This window comes from Chrysochloris asiatica, unplaced genomic scaffold (assembly GCF_000296735.1).
Source record: "Chrysochloris asiatica unplaced genomic scaffold, ChrAsi1.0 scaffold00059, whole genome shotgun sequence".
Lineage (NCBI taxonomy): Eukaryota > Metazoa > Chordata > Mammalia > Afrosoricida > Chrysochloridae > Chrysochloris > Chrysochloris asiatica.
This window is the reverse complement of record NW_006408577.1, coordinates 15,867,856-15,894,338: the sequence shown is the minus strand read 5'-3', so window position 1 is coordinate 15,894,338 and position 26,483 is coordinate 15,867,856. Positions and strand designations below refer to the sequence as shown.

The 26,483-nt window shown below is 38.0% G+C and overlaps 1 protein-coding gene across 2 annotated transcripts in view; it reads left to right on the top strand.

Moving 5' to 3' along the window:
- The window catches only part of STAT4 (signal transducer and activator of transcription 4), a 139,458-nt gene that overhangs the window by 83,764 nt on the left and 29,211 nt on the right, over window positions 1–26,483 (top strand). The window contains exons 7-14 of one of the 2 annotated variants that reach the window (XM_006864052.1): window positions 1,411–1,496; window positions 2,081–2,232; window positions 4,418–4,576; window positions 5,270–5,362; window positions 9,195–9,254; window positions 9,558–9,575; window positions 9,662–9,755; window positions 12,844–12,888. In XM_006864052.1, coding sequence (XP_006864114.1) covers window positions 1,411–1,496; window positions 2,081–2,232; window positions 4,418–4,576; window positions 5,270–5,362; window positions 9,195–9,254; window positions 9,558–9,575; window positions 9,662–9,755; window positions 12,844–12,888 — 707 coding nt within the window. Of the gene's footprint in view, window positions 1–1,410; window positions 1,497–2,080; window positions 2,233–4,417; window positions 4,577–5,269; window positions 5,363–6,434; window positions 6,439–9,194; window positions 9,255–9,557; window positions 9,576–9,661; window positions 9,756–12,843; window positions 12,889–26,483 lie in introns of both variants that reach the window. The other variant, XM_006864053.1, reaches the window with a different exon arrangement.

Below are 26,483 nucleotides of genomic sequence, written 5' to 3'. Positions count from 1 at the left end.
AACTTACTTAACTGACATAGATGAGAAGTGAGGTGTTTTTATTTATGCTGTTCTCTAATCTTCATTGTCTTGACTGACATAAGTGTTATTCACAATATTTATGGTTGTTTGTCTATTCAATTTTTTTCTTCAGAAGAAATGGCACAAGCATGGGATTCATTGGATTATCAAAGGGGTGTGTGCCCATGGTTCTTTGAAGGTTTAAAACAACTGTAAATGTAATCAAACATTGCAGCTCATTAAAGGCAGCCTTATTCCAAATGTCATATATGAATGACCAATTTTCAGAATAAGACTATAATAAAATACACTAAACAATAAAATTATTTTTATCTGTTATGAGCTGAGTCACTTTAATACTTTTTATTATTTCATATGCATTATATAGATAAAAATGATCATTTTATCACTTAAATCAACATATATTTAATTTTTTGTCTCATCCTATTAGAAGTAAAATGAAAGATTGATAGAAATCAAGTTACAACCTTTCTAATGAAGACTGAATAGTATTAATGAATGAATTTTCAAGGTGATAAAATACTACATAAACAAGAGCTTGCTAGAAATTAGTGAACTTGGGGATTATTATAACCTGGGATGTGTTTCTAGAAATTAATACTATTTTATAGGAAAATTCATCAGAACATTGTTCTCAGGCCTTTTTTCCTCCCATAATTACACAAGTCAGAGCAGCATTTTTAACCCTCATTTTTATAGACATCAGTGGCTGATATAAGCAGTCACTAAATATGCACCAATGAAATGTTTGAATTAAATAATAAAGTTTGTATATTATGCACCTCCCCATTTAAGTGGACAAATGAGATTTTTCTTTCCAATCAAATATTTCAAGTTAATTTGTAACTCCTTCCCACTTCTAGTTCTACTGTTTCATAAGTTCATTTTTGCAAAGAAAAAGGGAAATAAAAGAGTAGAATCTTCATTAGTTTATGAGGTCATAGAAATAATACTGAGCCCTCTTAGGCAGTTCCCCATAGCTCCTGGGTATAAAGTAGAGTCGGGAGTAGTACAAAAAGTCAGCAGGAATAAAAAAATATCCAATCTTAGTTATAAATAGTCTCTCTCTTTCTTAAGTATACCACACAACCAAGGTTTTTATTAATGTAGAAGTATCCAGGCAGGACATCCCTAACCCCCAAAATAGGACCAAAAAAAAAAAAGTAACACTGAATGAAGAATGGTTTTCTTAAGGTCTGGGAGAGGGATCCTTAGACGTAGTCCTCCCAGGCAAGTGAGCAGATAGGGCCTCACTCCTATGCTCATGGACCACAGCCCCTGTCTTAGGTTGGGTTAGGATGGCAGATTGTGGCAGGGTTGGTCTTGAGGAAGGAGTAGAGGAACTTGGCCCTGGAAAGGACTTGGGGTTTGATCTCTTTCCTATTGCAGATCAGGGGGACAAGAACAGTGTCCTGATGAATCAGGAAGTTGTGACTCTGCAAGAAATGCTTAACAGTTTGGACTTCAAGAGAAAGGTTAGTGATGGGTTTTAATTGGCTTTTCCCGTATTGATTTTCTCCTTTCCCTTAATTTAGTGCTCCTGAGACAAATCAGCCTCTTGGATTTTGTCAGTTCCATTCAGTCTGAATGAAAAACTATTTCTACATTTCTGCACTATGCTTCCAAAAACCCAAAGTCCAAAGAAAAATGAATGCATAAGAACTCAAATCTTAGTCTGTTTTCTACTAAGTACATCAACATATTTATCAGAATATAAATTAAATTTATAAACATTATTTTAAAAAGCAAACTTGTGGTTTGATAACTTACAACATTCAATATTATTGTCACAGGAGTTACAAATTCAAGATAATTATACTGAAAGATATTATAATAGTGTTCAAGTGCATTATGCTTCTTTCTTGGGACTTTTTTACTTGCAGTAATTCATTGAAAATCTAGTGCCATGGTAAATAGAAGCTAACATTTGATAAAAATATTACATCCAAATATTGACCAAGCCCTTATCCCCCAATCAGACAAACCATCGTACAGGCTGAATTATGAATTATTGGTTATTTCTCATGAAAATCTTTTCAGTAGCCACCATTTCTTTTAGGAAACGCTCAGTAAGATGACCCAGATAGTCAATGAAACGGAGTTGTTAATGAATAGTATGCTAATAGAAGAACTGCAAGACTGGAAGAGGCGGCAGCAGATCGCCTGCATCGGAGGTCCGCTCCATAACGGGCTCGACCAGCTTCAAAACTGGTAAAATGAATTGATGTTAGATTCTAGTGAAAACCACAGGAAGTACAAAACTTCAGCATCGCCCAGATAGGGAAATGCAGGTTTAGACTAGAATGCTCACCTCATTAAGCTTATTGAGGGCGACTTAGCAATTGGGAACTCTGTAGTCGAAAACAGATGCTATTGCATAAGTGTTCTTAATTTTTATTCCTTTGAGGGAGATGAAACATATATAGAATGCTTAATTTTCACATGTAAGGTATCAACCTTAAAAGGCTCCAACTAGTTGTTTTAGTTAGCAATATATTTTTAAAGGAATAAAGAAGCACCAGATTCAACAGCATGAAGAAAGAAATTTTAGTATTTAAATGTGTATCTTCAGAGTTAAGCATTGGTTTTGCACTTTTCAACACAGTCAGTGGTTTACTTTTTAAATTAATGAAGAATCCCAAAATGCTAACACAATATGGAATCCTCTATTTATATGTACAGAGTCCTGGTGTGGCGCTGTGGGCTAAGGCGCTGGACTGCAAAGTCGGTTTGAACCTCAAGGTTGGCGGTTCAAGTTCACAAGCTGCTTCTCGGAAAACCTATACAGGGTTGCTCTGGGTCAGAACCAACTCGACGGCACTTAACAACAACAACAATTTATATGCACATTGAGTCCTGGTGCAATGCTATAGGATAAGCACTGGACTGCTAACCTAAATGTCAGTGATTCAAACCCACCAGCCACTTCGTGAAAACCTTAAACAAGGTCGCTCTGAGTTAGAATCAACTTGGCAGCACTTAAAACAACATATATGTACATATCTGTATATCCAAATGTAGATATTTATTATTATTATTTACATTAGAAAATAAAAATACTAGTAAGGTTTTCCCTTTATAAGTACAAAATAAAACTATTTGATTGAAAGAAAAAGGACATGTTTAGTTGAAATCCAAAATTGTTTTCTAAGTGTACAATTCAACACAGTGGAAATGGATAGTAAGTTGGGCACTTTCACTAAGAGGTCTACCCTGCCAGGCTTACTTCTGGCGAGAAATAAAGGATTGAGTTCATTTTAACATGCATTGGTTTTCCTGCGTGAAAGATTCTGATTCTCTAACTTCTCTGCGCTATGTTATTATAAAAACAAGATAAACCAGGGGGTAATAAATGTGTGGGTGTTCATATAAAAAAACCAGCATCTAGTTCCTTGTTGACAGCTCTTTCTACAATGTATGTGCAGAATGAACTTTAAATAGAGATACTGTCGAGGCCAGATGGTCTTCTCAACTTGGTTGAGATCTTCTGCCTCCTCTGTAGTCAGTGACCCTGCTGTCCATTTCAATTTCCTCTTCCTTAGGTTTCTATCCCCAAATCACCACACAGCAAATAAAAGTCATTTATAATTATTAACTGATACTTTAAGAGTCGCAGGGCTGGTTTTAACTCCTTGTGTCTCTCTATAGGGTTTCCAAGGAGCAGCTGGTGGGTTTGAACCACCAACCTTGAGACTAGCAGTCCAGTGTTTAGTCTACTGCACCTCTGGGACTTAAGTTCTAATACTTACAACTTACAAAAAACAAATATCTTTTTTTTTTTCTTAAATGTTTTATTGTGAATTATGTGATAGTTTACATGGGAGAACATTAGAAAAAACAAATATCTTTTGAAGGGTCAGTATTATATATGTTTTTTCCTTCAGTATTCTTATATATAACATTCTTCATGTCATATATTTATAGTTTTAAAATTGCTCTTTCTTTTCCCTTTAATGAGTGCCATATAATATATTTGTGTGTGTGTATCTTTCTGTGTGTGTGTATGAGGGGGCTTCAAAAAGTTCATGGGAAAATGGAATTAAAAGACAATGAATTTTTTTCATGAACTTTTGAAGCCCCCTAGTTTATAAAAAAAATTAAAGAATAATTAAGTAAAAAGGATTTTGTTCCAGATACTGGCATAACTTCATAAAATGACTTATCTAAAACTGAGGTTATAAATTAGAAACCATTTCATATATGAGTATAACATGAATACTAGAAAAAGGTAGATTATGAAAATAAAAATTAAGAACTGTTTCTAACCTTAAGTAGAATTAAATGATGGGTTTAATAATTACTCAATAATTTAATATTTGTTAAATGTGGCTAATTGTTAAAATGTTTGATGGTTAAGTAGAAAGACAATCTCTAACTTTCATTTGCAATTCAATAGCTTTACACTGTTGGCAGAAAGTCTTTTCCAACTCAGAAGGCAATTGGAGAAATTAGAGGAGCAATCTACCAAAATGACATATGAAGGTGACCCTATCCCACTGCAAAGAATGCACCTGCTAGAAAGAGCTACCTTCTTGATCTACAATCTTTTCAAGAAGTAAGTAGCTACCAATGTAAATGTTTCTTGGCATCCTCCATTCTGCAGAGTCATCAGCACACTTAGGTTTTATGTTTAGATGAAAGAGTCGCAGAGAATAGTTAAATACAGAGACTTAGGGTGAAGTGAACAGAGCCTCCTAAAGTCCAGAATCCACAGGTCTACTCTTCATTATTTGTTCATCAACATTTCTCCCATTAACTGCTTAGTTTTCTGACTGCTAAGTCACATCACCTACCTACACCTCAGTTTCCACATTTTAGAAGGAAAAAATTCAAGGGTTACTTTGTAGGTGAATAACCAAGAAATTAAGCTCATCTAAAGTAAAAATAATAATAATAAATAAATAAATTATTGTATGCCACAAATCCTAATATCCAATTAAAGAATGGCATGAATTTACCCTTCTACTTTAAGCTTAGTATGATTAAAATTGGATTTGGACTTTTACTCTTGACTCAAAGAATTATTTACTGCTGTAGCTTAGGAAAACTCTAGAAGTAGTTTCTTATATTATGCTAATTATTTATGAGATGTTGTTGCAAGGACATGAGTTCAATATTGAAATTTGAACCTCTTTTAAGTGAAGAAAATTTGGACATTATAAGAAGACAACATCCTTTTCCTCTGTGGTTTTCAATGTCATTATTTTCAGTGTTTTCAAATGATACAATTTATTTCCTTTTAATCTAGCTCATTTGTGGTTGAACGACAGCCATGCATGCCAACCCACCCACAGAGGCCAATGGTACTGAAAACCCTTATTCAGTTCACTGTAAAGCTAAGGTAGGCAAAATGCAATCTGTTGTTTCATTTGTTCATGGAGCTGCAGTCATTACCTCACCAAGGCTGGTTTCCTCTCATTGTGCTGTAATTTAACTGCTCTGTATTTAGCACCTCCTGTGTGTCCAGCAGCGAAGTGAAAAACCAAAATAAAACAAAGTAAAAGCCTCTTGTACTTGATTCTTACATATGGTGACTCTTTATGTATCAGAGTAGAACCGTGCTCCAGGGTCTTCAGTGGCTGATTGTTTGGAAGGAGATTGCCAGAACTTTGATCTAGGTGCCTCTAGGTAGACATTCAGTTAATTGCCTAGTGTCTAACAGTTAAGTCAACCATGGATGCCGAGATATGGTAAACACCCACAGGAACGTTAAGTTCAAGCCCCTACTTGTCAAATGCATGAAAAGGTCAAGGCAATATGGAGACACTGTAGATTAGCACGAAAGCATGACCACCATTTGTCTGTCACTTTGTCATGCTGTGGTGACTTAGTGTTGCTGTAATGCTGGAGGCTATGCCACTGGTGTTTGAAATACCAGGAAAGTCACCCATGGAGGACATTGGAAACAGCACTTCCAGACTAAGACAGACTACTAACAAGGAGAGGCAGAATATTTCTGAATGTTTAGCCTCTCAAAACCTTATTATGAATATCCGTGGAACATTGTCAGAGAGCAACATACTATTGAATATTATTCATAAGTGGAACATAGTCAAATATAGTGCCAGAAGATGAAAGCAATATGAATAGCACCAAAATATTGTCAGACACAGTGCCTCAGGTTGGAAGGTATTTAAATTATGACTGGGAAAAAGCTGCCTCCTCAGAGTAGAGCTGACCATCATGATGTGAATGGAGCAAAGATTCAGGACCTCCATTTGCTGATGGAGCATAACTCAAAATGAGGAGAAACAGCTGTAAACATCCACTAATAATCAGAACATGGGATGTACAAAGTATGGATCTAGGAAAATTGGAAGTTTTCAAAACTTGAACTGCCAATCTCCTGGTTCAAGCCAACTTTGCAGTCGAGCTCTTAACCCACAGTGCCATGCCAGGACTCCAAAGTAGAGTTTGGCTGACGATAATTCAAAAACAGTTGAATCCATTGTCAGGAAGCTGTCAGAAATTCGAGTCATATTCCGAAGAGGATTTGCTGGCATTAGATGGGTCTTGGCTGAATGCAGAAAATATCAGAAAGATGTTTACTTGAGCTTTATTCACTATGCAAAATCTTTCAACTTTGTGCTCGTGACAAACTATGGATAACATAGCTGAGAACGGGTATTCCAGGACACTTAATTGTGCACATAAGGAACCAAGAGGCAGTTGTTCAAACAAATCAAGAAGATATTAAGTCATTTAAAAGCAGGAAAGGTGTGGGGCAGGGTTGTAGCCTTTCACAATATTTATTCAATCTGTATGCTGAACAAATAATCTTAGAAACTGGATTATATGAACAACATGACATCAAGATTGGAGGAAGACTACTAACAACCTACGATATGTGGATGATACAATCTTGCTTGCTGAAAGTGAAAAAGACTTAAAATACTTACTGATTAAGCTTAAAGACTTCGGTATGGATTGCACCTCAATATAAAGAAAACAAAAATTTTCACAACAGGATAAAAAAAATAGCATGATAAATGAAGAAAAGATTGAAAAGTCTGAAGACTTCATTTTGCTTGGATCCACAATTAACACACAAGAAATCTAAGTAGAGTTTGGCTGAAGTATTTGCATTAGGCAAATGTGCTTCAAAGACCTCTTCAAAGTTTAAAGAAAAAAAAACAACAAAGATCAGTTTGAGGAATAAGGTGTTCCTGACCCAAGCCATGGTATTTTCATTCACCTCACATGCTTGTGAAAGTTGAACAATGTATTAGGAAGACCGTAAAAGAATCAATACGTTGGAAAAGAATATTGAAAGTACCATGGACTGCCAGAAGAACAAACAAATCTGTCTTGGAAGAACTGCACCCAGAATGTGCCTTAGAATCCAGGATGGTAAGATTTCATCTCTCATAACTTGGACATGTTTCAGGAAGGACCAGTCCCTAGAGAAGGACATCACCTTTGGTAAAATGGAGGGTCAGCAAAAAAAGAAGACCACCCCACAGTCACATGGATTGACACAGTGCAGCAATAATGAACTGAAACATAACAACAATGGCTCAGGACCAGTCAGTATTTTGGTCTGCTGTGTATAGGGTTGCTATGAGTTAGAACCAACTCAAAGGCACTTTAACAACAAAATGTTGATCAGTTGCTTATTACCTTCCTCTTTGTATCCCATCTGTTTTTCTGAATTCCTTCATTTTAATATAGCCATGCCCACACTCCCCCTTCCCTCATCTTCATTTGTCTATAGTCCCCACAAAAGTAGAGTTATACTGAGTAGGTGCCAGAAGCTCAGTATATGCTGAGTAAATGAGCAAGGTCTAGGATGAATGAGAGAGTAAATGAATGGGTGAGTGAGTGAGTGAGTGAGTGAGTGAAATCACAGAAGCAGAACAAGATCCACAGATAGGGTACATCAGAAGACATAGTTCTGAGAAGCTGGGGGAAACAAAAGAATAAAAGGGGCCTCACACCAGAAGAAGGACTGAAAAGAATTGTTTTTCTGAACTTCAGTCATTTGTTTGAAGTTAGGTTTTTTTTAGTTATGAACATTTTTGCTGTTACTTCAATTTAGCATGTTTGAAGATTGCAAGTGCAATCTTTAAGCATGCTAAATTTTACATGTTCTATCAGAGGTATGATTTTTTTCTTTGTATTTTTATCATAAAACAGTGACCATCAAAATATTTCCTTTTACTTCACATGCAAGTAATTATGTTTCATAATATGTATGTAAAAGGAAGTTATGTGGATAGATTTTCAAATACTTACATATATTTATATACCATATACAGGGTTGCTATGGGTCGGAACCGACTCGACAGCACTTCACAACAACATATTTATATATTTGGCATAAATTTGGATTTTGGTCAAAATGTACATCTATGTTCCTAACCTGACCGATGGAGTATCCAGCACACATCACATTTCCAACATTTGAAAATACTTTCCATGTATTTGTAAAGAGTTATATTAGGAGCTGATGTCAACATTCGTTGATAACATGACAAATGAAAAGAGGAATTGTACATCTTTATTATTGTTGAGCACTGTTGAGTCGGTTCCAATTCCTAACAACCCTTCATGGGGTTTCAGAGGCTGTAAATCTTTGTGAGAACAGAAAGTCTCATCTTTCTCCAGAGGCATGGCTAATGGTCTAGAAACATCGATATTGTGTAGTTCACATTTCAGTGCTTATCCTCTAGAGTTACTACACACCCTTATACAGTTTTAAAATACACGAATACACAAGTGCTCTGGTAGCATAGTGGTTATGAATCAAGTTGCTAACCTCAGGGTCGGCAGTTTGAAACTACCAGCTGTTCCGTGGGAAAAAGATGAGGCTTTCTGCTCCCGTAAAGATTTACAGTCTCGGAAACCCTGTGCAGGGTCACTATGAGTCAGAACCAACTCCACCGTACTTAACAACAACAATACACAAATGCAGATATTTTAAGTTGCATTTTCAAGCATATGCCATGATGCTAAGTGTTGTTGACTCATGGCAACCTTATATAGGGTTTGCAAGGAGCAGCTGGTTGGTTTGAACCACCAACCTGTTGGTTAGCAGTGCAGTGTAGTTCTTATCCTGCAACGCCATGCCAGGACTCCATATACCATAAATATAGTTAAATATGTAAATACAAAAAGTGCCTGTTATACTTTAAATTTGATCTTTGATATTTTGTTGATTTTTTTTCCCCCAGGCTACTAATAAAATTGCCAGAGCTAAACTATCAGGTAAAGGTTAAAGCTTCAATTGACAAGTAAGTTTCTAATTTCACTTTGAAATGTTAAAATGTGAGATGTTTTAAATGAATTGTCTTGCCTTTATTGAATGACTTTAAGCTTTATACTTTACTTCTTTAACAGTATATATTTGACTTTAAAATTCAAAATTTGAATGTAAAAATATAATAAAATATTAAAGTTCAAATTTTTACCAGAACGCCAATGAGGACTTACTAAAAATAATTACTATCAATATTTCAAATGACTATCCTCTATGATAGAATGTTTTTTCTAGGTATATTATATAACTCATTTCAAGAATCTTCTTGGTTTTACAGGAATGTTTCAACTATAAGGTAAGCCACCTATTTTGCTCATTTTTGTTGTTTTAGTCAATACATTCTTCCTGTGACCATGTAAATAGCTAATATTTCCTCTTTAGCAATCGAAGATTTGTTCTTTGTGGAACTCATGTTAAAGCCATGTCTATTGAAGAATCTTCTAATGGGAGTCTTTCAGTGGAATTCCGACATTTGGTGAGTTTGGCAATAAAATCACACAAACGTTAATATTTTTATAAATCAGATACATCTTTACTAATAATCCTTATAATTCACTATATTTTCTTCTCATGTGGTTTCTCACATGAGATTAAGACTCATACAAATAAATAAAATGTGCCCTCATTGAAGAATTATAATGATAGAAAGAGCACTGAACTTGACATCAGAAAGTCTGAGTTCTTAACAATGGTGTCCATTCCAACTCACGGCACCCTCATGTGTGTCAGAGTAGAACTGTGCTTTAGAGAGCTCTCAGCGGCTGATTTTCTGATGTAGAATGCAAGATCTTCCTTCTGAAGTGCTTCTGGGTGGTCATGAACCTTCAACCTTTTGGTTAGTGCTCATGCATATTAGCCACTGGTACCACCCAGGGACTGTATGATGATGTAGTACCTAAATTATGTAGCCGTCAACTTTTTTATACTAATGATAGAGCTAACAGATAGGCATTTCTGCTTTCAGTTGTTAAATCACCCCAAGAAATGATAGCCAATAAAAACATGTCTGGCTAAAAGTGCTTTCATATGAGAAGGATAATTTGGGAAACATGATATCACTGGGTATGATTGAGCATGTCTAGAAAGCTCTGGCCTACCCCCATTCTGTTGCTTCTTGTTTTTTTACCACTTCCTCTTAACCTAGAGTTCTCTTCCTGCCTTTCTTCTCTTTTTCATAATTCTTAGATTCTCAAAGACCCAACGGCTCTTCTTGCCAGGAACATGTTACTTGTCTGATTTGTTAATATTAGAAAGTACTTCAGCTGAGCATTTGGGCACCAAAAGGTCTACTATTTAAAAGATAAAATCTAGGTTAACTGAAAGGTACCTGCAAATGCAAATTTATATAATATCAAATGCTTATTTTTATATTTTGGTTTTGTTTTTTGTTTAGTCTTCAGCTTTGAAGAATGTATTTCTTTTTAATTGAGTGTCTTTTATATGAGACTGCTAACAAAATAAAACATATTGAGGACCATGTATTTTACATTCTTGTAATCAGTACTTTCTAGTTAGGCTCAATTCTTTTGCTGTAAGAACTTTAAGTAAATGAATCACAAGTACAATAGCAAGAGACCCTTCACTTAAAGAAGTCTGTCTCACAAAAAATGTCCTGTGGAAAAGAAAAGACAAGGGGTGACCAAAAAATGGTTACGTTCTTATTCCAGCAGGTATGATATATAAGACAACAAAACCTTAGTTTTTGCAGGCTCTTGTAGTTACAGAGTACTTTTATATTTAGTGCCTTTTGCATAATAATTTTATTACACTTTAGTATAAAAGTAAATGTAGAAAATCAAAGAAGCAAACTTTTTTTTTAAAATGCTTTATAGGCTTCTAAGCCAGTCATTTCTTGCCTCTGTAGCCCCCCTATTCTGGGTAACCAGTGTCCAAGTTGCCCATCCCTGTCTTCTCCATGTGCAGAGGGGGTAGAAGCAAACTTTATTGTGAATTATGTGATGGTTTACATGGGAGGACATTAGCTTCATATTGATCCTGTCGTATATTGTTTCCTTGCCATGGTTACAATCCCCTTCATGCATCATCCACCAACCAAAGGGTATACCCTACAAGCCTGCCCTCAGGTCATCCGCATGCCCCCCCCCTCCCTCTCTGGGTCCAAAGTCCCCAGCCACTCCATTTCCCCACATCATTGTCTCTGCCTCCTTCACCCCTGGCATCACTGCTTCTCTGGGTAGGGTTCCGTTCTCTGCTCTTCTCCTTTGATGGTCCCAGGGGCCTCTGCTCCTAGACTCTTGAAAGCTTGTAAGCCAGTCACTTCTTGACTCTGTAGCCCCCCCCCACCCCCATTCTGGGTAGTCAATGTCCAAGTTGCCCATCCTCTGTGTGCAGAGGCGGTAGAAGCAAACTTTTTAAAAACTAAAATTCATCTACAATTTCACGATTAGGTAACTCTATTAACATGCTTACTATATGCTTTCACTCTTTTTTCTATATATATACACACACATTGTTATTGTTGCTGTGAAGTGCCGTTGAGTCAGTTCCGACTCATAGCGACCCTGTATAGGGTTTCCAAAGAGTGGCTGGTGAGTTTGAACCACTAACCCTGTGATCAAACTGACTTTGCAGTCCAGCACATTCACATATAGGGTAACACCAGCTCTCTACACACACACATACTTTTTTAAAAAAGTGGACTCAGATTAAACACACTAATTTGTCTTCTTCCTTTTTTCCATTTTGCAACCTATCTTATTAACTTTTTGTCACCAAGTTGTCTTCCACTGTAATGCCATTAAGTAGCTTAATGTGCCATATGGTATGGCACCCCATAGTTTATTTTTCTGGTTCTCTGTGTTAGATTTGGTTTCACAGGGATTGGGAGGCATCTTCCACACCTTAGCTCAGTAGATGCTTTCCATGCGTGGTGGAAGACTGGAGAGATTCTGAAAGATTTTACATGATTACCTTTTTTCAAATTGGTGGTGGTGGTGGTTATGTGCCATGGAGTCGATTCTGACTCATAACGACCCTGTACAGGGTTTCCAAGGCTGTAAATCTTTATGGGAGCAGAAAACCTCATCTTTCTCCTGCAGAACAGCTGGTAGTTTCAAACTGCTGACCTTGAGGTTCGCAGCCTGATTCATAACCACTATGCTCCCAGAGCTACCTTTGCTTAAAAAAATAGTTTTAATGGTATGCCAGGAGTCCTAGGTGGCACGGTAAGATAAGCAGTAGCCCACACCGTCAGTTTAAACCACAAGTTCAGTGGTTCAAAACCACTAGTCACTCCTCAGAAACCCTATACAGGGTCGCTATGAATCAGAACCAGCTCAACAGTACTTAACAACAACAACAACAATGGTATACCAACTTATTTATCTCAGTGAAAGTTTCTAAAGTGACATCCTGAGGTGAAACAAAAAGTTCTTTTCTGTTGAATTTGGGGAACTATTTCAGGTTTCAATGAGTTACACTTCTCTGGGGTACTATTCTTGAAGTCAAAGCTGTGATAAGAAAGTCACTACAGTAGGTACAATTGCTTGATCTTTAGCTGATAATGCTTCTCCATCTAAACGCTGTTGTTTTCTTTTACAAAGCAACCAAAGGAAATGAAATCCAGTGCTGGAAGCAAAGGAAATGAGGTAGGAAATATTTTCTCTCTGACAAATTTTTTGGAAATAATTCTATAGTATTTTATTTTTATAAGTTATTCTAAAAGTTCTTAAACTGACCTTTTTTTGTAAAATTAAATTTGATTTTCTAATTATAAAAAAAGATTGATCATTGAAGGCGATATGAAAAATCTAAAATAAAAGGAAATAAAAATTTCATCTAATAAATTCTCAAAAGAAAATGCCTAACAGATAGAGTCAAAGATAGTTAAATGCTTCATTAAGTCCACATACAAGAACAATTAGAGAAAACAAGTGAGTCCTATATAGATAGCAATTGTGGGACCCTGAGCATTAAGTGGAAGGCTGAAGAACCTACTGAGGACCAAGTAGAAGAAGAGATTGCACATAAACAGAGGACGAGCAGAATTATGGACCTACCGAGCATACCGTTTTGAAACAAAGCAAGCAGAACTTCCAAGCAGGAGTGCCCCAGTGCCCAAGTCCAGCACCAGGCAGGAGCACTCTCCACCCAGTGCAAGTTAGCCACATTCACTGTACTCATTCCACCTCTCCAGTTCCCCATGCCAGAGGCCTGCAGACCCGTGGTTCTCCCTTGCTGCCACAGCCCCCTGCACAAAGGGCCCATGGAGCAGAGGTACTTACTCCCCCACCCAAGTCACCTGTGCTGGGGACTCAGGGACTGGCTTTGCCCCTATCTTCTCTGCCCAGCTGCCCATACCGGAGGCCTGAAGGCTGATGGTATCCGCTATCTGCCCAGCCACTTGTGCCAGGGACCCATATGCAGGTGACATCTAATCCTTCACCCGGCCTTCCCACTGGAAGTCCACAGAGTCATGGTGCTTGCGAATGTGCCCTACCATACATGCTGAGGATCCTGATTTTCCACTCAGCCACCTCCACAGGCAGTACATGACTAGTAGTGCCCCTTCCTCCACATAGCTACTTGCACCAAGGAGCTCTCCACCCAACCACCCCTCCCACATCACTCTCCCCATGCCACTGTCTTGTGGATCAAGGATACATCCTTTGAGTGTGTGCCTTTGGACTAGCAACACCCCCGCTATTTGCCCCCTGTGCAAACTGGAGGTTTGTGCCTGTTCTGACCACCATGTGTCATCCTACCCTCCTGGTGTGAGTTCTAATGTCACCCACCCAGTTACCAGTTACCCATACATGCTCACAAAATGATAAGCAAGAAACCCTAGTGCCCACAGCTAATGCTCTATCAGCTGCAACAGCACACATTCCACGCCCAAACTCTTCCTGCTGGCTGTCTGCACAAACACTGAAGCCAATCAATACTGCATCATCTACTGAGTTGCCAATTCATCCACACACAGTGGCATACCGTGTCCATCTGAGCAACACTTGGGCACAGTGGATACTCCGGCCCCCAGCACCATGCTTAATACAGGAGCCTCACAGAGATCAGGAAAGAGATCAAAGGAAACACAGAGAGAAAACCTAGAAGAATTCAGGAGAACAATAACAAAATAAATAGACGAATGAAAACTGTACAGAGATCCAGAAGACTAACAATGACATACCAGAAATAGAAAACTCAATGGCAGGATACAGAAGTGAAGTTAAATCAATGGAAGAAAGGATTGGCCAAAAAGGTGCTGTTAGGTACCGTGATACTCTTCTATTTGAACAGCAATCAGAAAAAAGAATTAAGAAAAATGAAGTCTTAGCAATATATAGGACACCAACAAGAGGAATAATTTTTATCTGATTGGAATTCCAGAACAGGAGGAGACCAAAAAAAAAAAAGAGCACATAGAGAATTTTTGAAGATTTATTGGCAGAAAATACCATTAATATCAAGAAAGGCGACATTTCTGTCCCAGAAGCTCAACAAATCCCATTCAAGACAGACCCCAAAAGAAAAACACCAAGACATATCATAATCAAACTTTATAAAACCAAAGACAAAGAATTCTGAGAGCAGTTTGTGAAAAATGAAATATCACTGGCAAAGGGGAACCAATGAACCTTAAAAGCTCTGATTTCTTGGCAGAAACCATGTAGGCAAGAAAGAATGGGATGACATGTGTAAAACCCTGAAAGAATAGAATTGCAAACCAAGAATCATATATTCAGAAAAATCGTTTCTCAAATATGACAGTAAAACTAAGATAGGCTCAGATAAACAGAAGTTAAGAAAATTTGTAAAGACCAAACTGTCCCTATTAAAAATTGTATAACAATAAGTACTAAATAATATTAAAGGGATTCCTTCAGGCAGAGAATCTGTGGCACCAAACAACACCCTGAGATTAAGACACACGACAATATCACCCAGATACCAACCCAAATGAGGAATTCTCAAGAGTAAAATAAAACTGCAAAACTGCAAATAGGAAGCCAGAGATGTCAACCTGTAAGCAACAATGTCAACATAATTGTTGTTGCTAAGTGCCATCTAGTCGGTTCGGAGTCATAGCGACTCTGTATAGGGTTTCCACAGAGCAGCTGGTGAGTTAGAACTACCAACCTTGCAGTTCAAACCAACCTTGCAGTCTAGTGCTTATCCTACAGCACCACATGAGAAATAAATTGTGGTTATAAAACCTCCATATGGAGAAGAAGACAAGCTGATATAAAGTATAGCAGAATATACAAACTTAGCATGACATAAATTTCAGAATAAACACAAAGAAAATGAACAAATTTGCTCACCAAAACCAAGAAGAAGAAGAAGACCAGTAAAAAAAAAAGACCAACAGCAATGAAGGGATTGGAAAGAAAATCCATAAACAGAAAGAACTCAGCATAGAAAGTTAAGCAAAACAAAGGAACTGTCAACACTACACACAAAGCATTGCAAAATGACAGCAGTTCATATGTATCCATAATCACACAGAATGTAATTGCTTTAATACACCATTCATGAGATAAAGAATGGCAAGAAGAAAAAAAAATCATGACTCATCAACATGCGGTTTATAGGAGATATACCTTAGACATAAGACATAAATAAGTTTTAAAAATCAAATGAAGAAGAGTATGTCAAGTAAACAGTAATAGAAAGAAAGCAGAAGTGGCAATACTCTCTGATAAAATCGAATTTAAATCCCCTTAGAAGAGGAAGCAAGAACACTACATAATGATTAAAGGGTCGATCCACCCAAAGCACATAGCCATAATAAATATTTACACACCCAATGCCAGAGATCCAAAATACATAAAACCAACTCTAACAACATTGAAATGAGAAACACAGCTCCACAATAATGCAGTTCTGGTGTGGCACTATAGGATAAGCACTGGACCACAATGTGGGTTTGAACCGCAAGGTAGGCAGTTCATAGACATTGACCTTGACCTCGTAGACATACACAGAACACTCCACCCAACCATAGTAGCACACACATCTTTGTCTAACAAACATGGCTCATTCTCCACATAGACCATATTTTAGGTTACAGAGTCAGCTTCAATAAATTTAAAAACATTGAAATATTACAAAGCATCTTCTCAGATCACGATGCTACAAAACTAGAAATCAATAGCAAGGAAAAAAATATCAAATACATGTAAACTGAGCGGCACCTTACTTTAAAAAAACAACGGGTGATAGAAGAAATTAGAAATGAAAATTTTAAATTCTTAAAATAAAATGCAAATTAAAACACACCAAAACCTTTAGGGCATATCAAAAGTAGTACTCAAAGGATAATTCATACCAATAAATGTGCACATCAAAAAATAAGAAAGGATCTAGAAATGAATTCACACCCATGGCTCAATTTTCAGTCAAATAATAGACAGGTCTATAAAAAGAACCGTAATACTAGTGAGGTACACACACTAGTTAATTCTTCAGCCCTCTGGCTCAGGTAAGTCCTCTTTTGTGGATGCCCTGGGTGTGGAGATTTGGACTCTGGTAACCAGGACATAAGACTCCGTCCAGGACACAGACCGGACGTCAGGTTCTTTGTCTCTCATAGTGAGTTCGGAACTCACCGGAACAAGTCCGGGACTTGTCCATGTCCATTCCGCCCCCCGCCCGCTGGAGGGACGCCTCAGAGGGTGGTGCGGCCTCCTTTTACAGACCCCCTCCTTGTGGCAGGGATGCCTCCGCTGGGAGCCTGGGTCTCCATACCTCAGACAGGGTCTGAGGTGCAGCACTGTCTAAACCTCAAGAGACGTCTTAGGTTCCAGGCACTGTTTGTTGTCTTATTACTGATTGCTATGGGTTTCAGGTCCTCCATACCTACAGAGTCCCCCTTAGGGTGTTTGCTCCGAAACCTTGAGGGCTTAGACCTTGAATCTAAGCGTCTTATACGTCTATCTACTCAAATTTGACCTCAATACAAATTAGACAACCAAAATACCTGGCTGCCTAACAGCTCGTTCGAATCAGGTCTAATCCAAGACCTATTTAACTTTTGTGAGCATCAGGGAAAATGGTCAGAGATCCCGTATATCCAGGGCTTAAATTTTCAGGCTTCCTCATCCTCAATAAAAGTCTGTAGACGGGCCATCTGGTGTGCGGTGTGGTTGATGAGTGGCGCCGGGTTGTTGCTTCCTTTTCATTGTTGTCAGTTTCATCATAGTTTTAATGTTTCCATGTTTTTCTTGGACTTTCATTTTCTCGGTTTGTTGTGAAATATTAATTTTCTTTGAGGTTACCGTATATCCTATTGACTTTTTCCTTCATTTAAAACAATCTATTTTATCCTATAATCTACCTGACCTCCTCACCAGCTGGATCTTTGTTCCTATGTTTTTACCTTCTTTCACATTTTAACTGTTTTGATCATAGACTGACCTCCCAGATCCTCTGAATTTGTTCTTACAGTTTTGTTCTGTTCTGGACTCTTCCATCTTTCGATTGAGTTTCGGGTGATGCTGCCATATATGTCAATCTCTAGTTGTTGTCTGTTCTTGTTGGTTCTCAGTCCAAAGAACTCCCTTTAGGATATTTTTGAAGCATGGGGTTGACTTTGGCAAAATCCCTTAGCTTCTGTTTATCCTGGAATGTTTTGATTACACTGTTGTATTTAATTGATAGTTTTGCTGGGTAGGCGATTCTTGGTTGGAAGTTTTTTTTTTTTTTCTTTCAGGGTTTTATATGTCTCCCCATTGCCTTCTTGCCCACATGGTTTCTGGTGAGAGATCAGAGCTGAATCTGATTTGCTTGCCTTTGTAAGTCACATTTCTCTTTTCCCTAGCTGCTTTTAGGATTCTGTCCTTATCTTTGATTTTGGAGAGCTTGATTATGCTATGTCTTGGTGATTTTCTTTTGGGGGTCTATCCTTCCTGGGGTTCATTGAGCTTCTTGAATGCTATCTTTTCATTTTTCAGGATGTTTGGGAAATTTTCTTCCAGAAGTTCCTCAACTATCTCTGTGGACTTGTGTGATTCTCCTGTTCTGGAATGCCAATAATTCTTAAGTTATTCCTCTTCATGTTGTCCTACATGAATTTTAGACTTTCTTCAGATTTTTTTTTTATCATTTTTTCTGCTTGCTTTTCTATAGTAGCAATATTGAGAGAGTTGTCTTCCAGCTCAATAGTTTTGGCTTCCACCTCTTCAATTCTACTCCTTTGCCCTTTCAGTGTATTGTCCATTTCTGATATTTTATCATTAATCATTTGGAACTCTTTTTGCAGTTTTGAATTATTTCCAATGCTGTATCTATCTTATTTGTTTGTTCCTGTAGCACTTTCCAAACTTCTTCCTTATTTTTCTGAACCCATCTGTGAAGCGTTGGGATGCATCTCAATATCATTCTCCTGAATCCCTTCTCAGGTAGTTCCAAAGCCTATCCTCCTTGCAATGTGAATACCAGGTCTACCTCCAACTCATTTGTCTCAGTCATTCTATCTTGCTTCTGGACATGTGCCGATATGGTCAGCTGTTTCTTAGGCATCTTCAATAGTTGGGTGTGATTTCAATAATTACATGAAATATGTTGATGTTTTATTATGCTTTCTGATTGCCTTCAGGTAGATGTGATCATAGGGAGAGAAAGAGCCCCCTGAATGTAAAACAGGGACCAGAAAACAAAACAGCAATAGCAAAAAAAAAAAAAAAAAAAAAAAAAAAAAAAAAACCAACCAGATAGGATACTATAGTCTATAATCACAGATAAGAATGGGGAAACAATTCTGTAGCAAAATATGAGTATGACTTTAATGTCCCTCTCTCCGTTTCTTACCTTCAAGGCTGCCTGAGAAATTTCAAGATGTCACTGTTGGTCCTTATGACGTAACTCAGGATTTAACTTTTGGCCTCTTTCCATTTTAGTCTGTCTCCCTCTCACTCTACAACCCCCATTCAGGCCTTTTTCCTAGTAATAAACAGATCAGGGCTGGCTGTATCCGTTTTGGGCAGCTGTTTGGTTTTAAGCAGTGCCTTTCCCCTTCTTAGATTCTGCTGAATAGATTGGTGAAGATGTGTAGTAGAACTCTCTGTGGGTGGGGGAATGTCCACTTGCTCAGCTACACCTTCTAGTCACCAGAATGGAGGTGCGCAGACAGTGAGTGACCAATGAACATAGACAAAAAAAAAAAGAATGTCCATACCTTTATCTCCAAGACAACGGCGGTGGGAGTCTCCTCTGATCCTTCACTCACTCCGTCTCCTAACATAACTTTTGAACATGAAATTGAAGCTAGCTCAGCAAGTCAACCTTCAGCCAAATAACAGATCAAAACAGTGTAACATGTGAGTAATATGCTCTCTCAAACAAATGGTCAACACATACCCAAAAGCAAAGGTGAGAAGGCAAAGAGGAAAAGGGAAGCTAGATCAATGGAAACAGAGCAAACAGCATGAAAATACTTAAAATGGTGACACTGTAAACATTGTAACCAATGGCATGGAACAGCTGCATAAAAATGTTAGAGAAGAGCATGATTTGCTGAGTAAACAGTGACTATCAAGAGTTTGGTTCGTACACATACTTCTAGCTTTTTAAATTTTTTTTTCATCCTTCTAGCTTTTGATGTATGTATATTGTGCCCTAAAAATAGATGATAGACGTTATTTCATAATCTGCTTTTTTCATATAGCCATGTATCGTGACCTCCTTTCAATTGTATTTTAAACATTCTCGGAGGGTATGGTTTAAAAAGGTTATATTACATTACATTTTACAAATGTGCCATAATTTTTAGCAAGTCCTAAAAAAACACACCAGAAAATCACTCATTTCCTACAGGTACAAGGTAAGGCTCAAAACTATGAGAAAAATCACAGGTGAAAACCCCCCTGTTACTTTCTTTTATCAGTGAACCTTTACCTATATTTGAATGAACTGATTAAAAGAACAGTCTGAAGCAGACTGAGCACTTGCATTAAACTCAATAAATAGTAAACCACTTGCTGCTGAATCAGTTCTAACTCATGGTGACCCCTGTGTGTCAGGGTTTTCAGTGGCTGATTTTTCAGGTGTACATCACCAGACTTTTTCCCCAGGTACCAGTGAATGGACTTGGCTTCCAACACTTCAGCTTGCAGCCATGCACAATAACTTTTTGCACTACCTAGGGACTCCCAGTAAATAAGAGAATGGTCGAATCCGGGATTGAAAGTGACTTGTGAGAATTTTATTTATTAAGCATCTATTAGCACTTGACTGTAAGGTAGGTGGTTCAAACTCACCAGTCACTTCTTGTAAACCCTATACAGGGTTACTATTAGTTGGAACCAAGTCAACGGCACTTAACAACAACAACAATTCTTTCTTTACATTTTTTTGGAATTAGAAAGCCTAGGTTTGAACCATGCTCTGAAAATATGATTCTTGACAGATGATCTGACCAGGAAACACTGCATTTTTCCCCCTCTAAGACATCTGGTGTAAGGAGCTCTGGTAGCGTAGTGGTTACGAATCGGGCTGCGAACCTTAAGGTCAGCGGTTCGAAACTACCAGCCGCTCCGCGGGAGAAAGATGAGGCTTTCTACTCCCGTAAGGATTTACACCCTCGGAAACTCTGTACAGGGTCGCTATGGGTCGGAACCGACTCGACGGCACTTAACAACAACAACAAAGATATCTGGTGTGGGTGGCACTGTAGGATAAGAGCAGCACTGCAAGGTCAGTTTGAACCAAAAGGTCGGCAGTTCAAACTCATCAGTCGCTCCTCGGAAAACCTGTAGTGAGTCGCTGTAAGTCAGAACCAACTTGATGGTACTTCACAATAACCAACTCTGCCCCCTCAAAAGATGCTGCAAATATAGGATCACCCACTTGTGTAAGAAAGTCTTTTTCTGGTGTGTTTGAATGGATTCCATCTTTTAGCCTTATAGTTACAATTCCTATGAGAAAGATCTTTGAATTCTTTGAAAGAATTCACTTTATAATTCCTGCATTCAAGTTCAACCAATCTAGACCACCAACACAAAACCACGATCCATCACAAAATTTGAATATCCTCTCATTTTCCCCTCCAAGAATTCTTCGTACCCTTACTTATGTGTTAAAGAACATTTGCCAACGTCTTTTCCCACCAAACATGAACTAAGCATACTTGCCAGGGTACAACCTCAACTGAGGGCAAAGCCCCAAGCTGGTCACTCTAGTACAAGATAATCAGGTGTGTAGGGCTTTTAAGTGTAAAGATCTTTTACAAATTCTAATTAGAGGGAGATAACTATTCTTCCCATCTTATAAAACCCATCAAGGTTTCCTAAGCATTTGTAAAGAATAGTACATTATAAGTAAAAGTTGAAATTTGGGGCAGAGTTTGATTCAGCTTGACATTCCTGAATATTATTTACTATGTCTGAACAGACTAAGCATAATTCTGCTGAACTTTTCTTACATTAAAAAAAAGAGAGAGAAAGAGAGTAAATGTACTTTGCTCAACTCCTCTGTACATTGACATCTTTATTAACGTAAAATCATAATCTTTATTTGAATTTTCCTGGAGTTGGAAATCTCAGTAAATCTTCTACTATAGAAAAATTAGCCACTATCTTATTAACAATGTCTTCTTATTTTACTTTGAAGTTATCTGCTCTTATTTTTTCCAATTAATTGCAAAATCTTGCAACCATATCAGAATGATTTTATTTCTTCATTTTTTTTCAGGCTTGCTAAATCAGGATAATTTTATTTTAAGCTATTCTTTGAGCTCCCCCTGTTGATAGAATTTTAATATGACACCTGCTATTGTTTAAATGCCTTCAAGTTGGTTCAGAGGAGCAGCTAGTTTGTTTGAACTACCGACCTTGCTGCTAGCAGTCCAGTGCTTATTCTACAGTGCCACACCAGGACTCCTACTATATTGTAAGTGAACAGAAAATGTGAACATTGCTTTATATGCTACAAGAATTGGAAAGGCCACAAAATGCAGGTTGTGGACAAAAGAAGATGAGCTAGGAGATCAGGGACTCAGTCAGTCAGAAAGGGTGACTAAAGGAACGTTAGGAAATAGTGGGGGAAGAGATGGTAACAGTAGGGTTCATAAAGTCAAGGGTGGGCAGAATTGTGGTAACTGAACTTTCGAGACAGGAAGAAGTAGGACATCGTAACCTCATTTTCAAGTTTCAGAAAGGTGCTGGTAAAGCAGAAGTTCACAACCTGATGCAAATTGATTCAGCAAAGTCTCATGGCACTGTAGGATCAGCACTGGACTGCAAACCACAAGATAGGCAGTTCAAACCCACCAGTTGTTCCTTGGAAACCCTATACAGGTCCACTATGAGTCAGAACCGCCTCAATGGCACTTATAGCAATAACATGTCACTTGATATTGGACACTATTTGAAGAGTTTCACTGGTACTGATTTATATAACCCTTACAACAACACTATAAAGAAGGTTCTACTATTAATGTCCTAGGTACTTCATAGGGAAACTGAGGCACAAGGTTACATGGGCAGGAAGTGATGAGACCATCAGTCTTTGAAATGTGACAATGTGGTTCCCATGTCCATGCTGTGTTGACCGGAATCGTAAAACCTTCCCTGAGAGAGGTCAAGCTGGTTGGCACCCCTCTTGATTCCCTCTCACCCCACCCCCTCACTGCCATTGGTCTCATCACATACTTTTGGCTTGCTGGGATTCCTATGAGGAAACTCTCTCTCTTTTCTCTCTGCTGCGTCTCCTATGGCTCAAGTCTACACTCCACTGCCCTCGAGAAAGCACGTCCATACCTACAATAGCTATCGTGTCCCTGGAGTCCTGGTGTGGTGCTGTAGGATCAGCACTAGACTACTACTAATCACAAGGTCGGTGGTTCAAACCCACCAGTTTCTCCTAGGAAACCCTATACAGGGTCGCCCTAAGTTGGAACCACCTCAATGGCAATGAACAACAATAACGTGGTGCTCTTGAATCATTTCAGAGTTTAGAAAGAATTTTAAACAATGCATCTTCAGAAAATGTTCTCCACCATTCCTTTATCTGCTGGTTTCCTTTTGTGTTTCTGGTGTGCATTGGTGGGGCCGTAGTAATAGTACCATGGTGGGCTCTGCCTCTTACAGTATGGCAGCACCAGCCACATGATCCCTCCAATTCCCAATAAAGTGGGAGACTGCTAACCTACACTCCAGAGGGTGGTTACAAGGATTGGTGAGAATGGAGTGAACCATCATGTGGTGTGCAGATGTTTGCTAGGACTCTTACCTCTTAGGCCTCCATGACGCCCTCCTGTAAGAGCAGGTGCTTACACAGATGAGAAAACAGCCCTAAAATAAGCTGTAATCCACCAAGGACTGGACTGGACACGTGACTCCTTTGAACATTTCTATATTCTGACTTCCAATCTCTGAAACCTCAGACCACTGTAGGATTTCATATTTCACATTCCTAACCATCCCACCCCAACTACATACACAACTTCAGGTCTTTCATTTCTGCCTTTGTGATTATAAGAACTTGTGTTGGATGGTTTTAAATATTTTATTGAGTTTTTAATGAAAGTTTTTAGAGCAATATAGTCAAGGTAAGATGGCATCTCAATGTCGTTTTAATTTGCATCTTTCTAAAAGAATTCCTGGTGTGGCACTATAGGATAAGGACTGGACTGTGAACCATAAAGTCAGCAGTTGAACCCCACCTCAGAAACTCTATACAGGCCCGCTATGAGTTGGAACTGACTTGACAGCAATTAACAACAACAATGGCTAGAAATATTATCACTGACCTCACATATATATTGCCTTAAAGCAAAGAACACCAGAAAGCTGTTTACCTGTACCTTATTGACTATGCAAAGGCTCTTGACTGTATGGATCATGACAAGTTATGTACAACACTATGAAGAAAGGGTAGTCTAAAACATTTATTGTGCTCATGAGGAACCTGTATATAAACCAAGAGTCAGTCATTCAAACAGAATAAGGGAACACTGAATGGTTTAAAATCAGCAAAGGTTTGTGTCAGGGTTGTGTTCTTTCACCATACTTATTCAATCTGTATGCTGAGCAAATAATCCAAGAAAGCCGGATTATGTGAAGAAGAATGCAGCATCAGGATTGGAAGAGGACTTATTAACAACCTGCAATATGCAGATGATACAACCTTGCTTGGTGAAAATGAAGAGGACTTAAAATATTTACTGATGAAGATCAAAGATTTCAGCCTTCAGTATAGATTGTACCTCAGTATAACAAAAACAAAAATACAACTGGACCACTAAATAACATCATGGTAAATAAAAGATTGAATGGTCAAGGACTTCATTTTGCTTGGCTCCTCAATCAACACTCTTGAAAGCAAGAGCCAAGAAATCAAATGACATATCAGGCAAATGTGCTACACAAGACCTCTTTAAAGAGTTCAAGAGCAAAGATAACAGTTTGAGGATTTAGGTGTGCCTGACCCAAGCCATAATATTTTCAATAGCCTCATATGCTTGTGAAAGATGGACAATGAATAAGAAAGATCCTAGTAGAAGAACTGGTGCATTTAAGCTGTAGTGTTGGAGAATACTATTGAAAGTTCCATGGACTCCCAGAAGAACAAACAAATCTGTGTTGGAAGAAGTACAGCCAGAATACTGCGAAGCCAGAATGGTGAGACTTCATCTCTCATACTTTGAACATACTATCAGGAGGGATGAGTCCCTGTGGAAGGATATCAAGCTTGGTAAAGTGGAGGGTGAGCAAAAAAGAGGAAGACCTCCAATAAGATGGTTTGACACACAGTGGCAGCAGCAATGGGCTCAAGCATAACAACAATTGTGAGGATGGCACAGTATCATGCAGTGTTTCGTTGTGTTGTGCATAGGATCACTATGAGTTGGAACTGATTTGACAGCACCCTAACAGCAACAACCACAGTGACTAATTGGGAGTCCTGGTGTGGCACTGTAGGATAAGCACTAGACTGCTAACTGCAAGGCAGGTGATTGAAATCTACCAGCTGCTCTTCCGAAACCATACAGGATCACTATGAATCAGATACTGACTGGATAGCACTTAACAGATTCAGTGGTTAATGATCTTGAACATCTTTTCATATGTATGCTGGCTACTTGAATATCGTCTGTGGTGGAGGTTCTGTTCATGTTCTTTGCCCATTTTTTAATTGGGTTGTTTGTCATCTTGTTGATGCAGTTTTCTATAGATTTTAGAGATTCGACCCTTATCAGATTAGTTGTTCCCAAAGACTTTTCCCAGTCTGTTAAAAGGTCGTCTACTCTTTTAACAGCATCTTTTGATGAGCATACGTTTTTAACTTTTAAAAGACCTCATTTGTTTATTTTGTCTTCTTCTATCCACACATTTGTTGTAATATTTGTTATTTTATTTTTATAAAAGATGGTGTCCCATATATTCTTCCTATTTTATCTTTTGGAATTTCATGGTTCTAGATTGAACATTTAGGCTTTTGATCCAATAGAGTTAGTTTTTGTGTATAGAGTGAATTATAAGTCCTGTTTCATTTATCTGTTTTTATTTTCCAGTTTGCCAGCACCATTTATTAAGTACACTGATTCTGCCCCCACTGAATGGATTTTGACCACTTATCAAAAATCAATTGTCCTTAGATGGTTGGGTTTAATTCTGGGTTCTCATTTCTATTCCACTGGTTTATGTGCCTATTTGTTTTTGTTTGTTTCCTTTTTGAGTTTTTGTGTCTTTTGTTTTTTTATTCTGATTTTTTTGTTTTTGCTTGCATTTGTGTGCTTTCTTTTGGCAAATCTTTCTGTTATCTTCTTTCTTATCTTCTGAATGTTTCTCTTTAGTGATATCTTAGTGGTTACCACATATGTTATATTATACAACTTACAATTACAACAACAGTTAATATACAACCTTAACATAATAAAAATATTCCTGATATGCTCCTCCATTCCCCATTGCTGTTGGTTGGTCTCCATCTATGATGAATATACAACCTATATTTGGTAAGTTGACATTTTACTTAATTCTTAATTGTGTTGTCTTTCCGTTTGGAGTCCTCCTTTGAGTAATACTTACAAAACTCATCTGGTAATGACAAATTCCCAAAGTTTCTGATTATTCTCATTTTTGAAGGCCAACACTGCTAGATAAAGAGTTCTTGGTTGGCAATTATTGGGTTCAGTGTCTTCCATCTCTAGAGTTTCTGGGGAGAAATCCACATCGATTCTTATGGAATACCCTTGGTATGTTATATTGTGCTTATCTCTTACTGCTTTCAGAATTCTCTC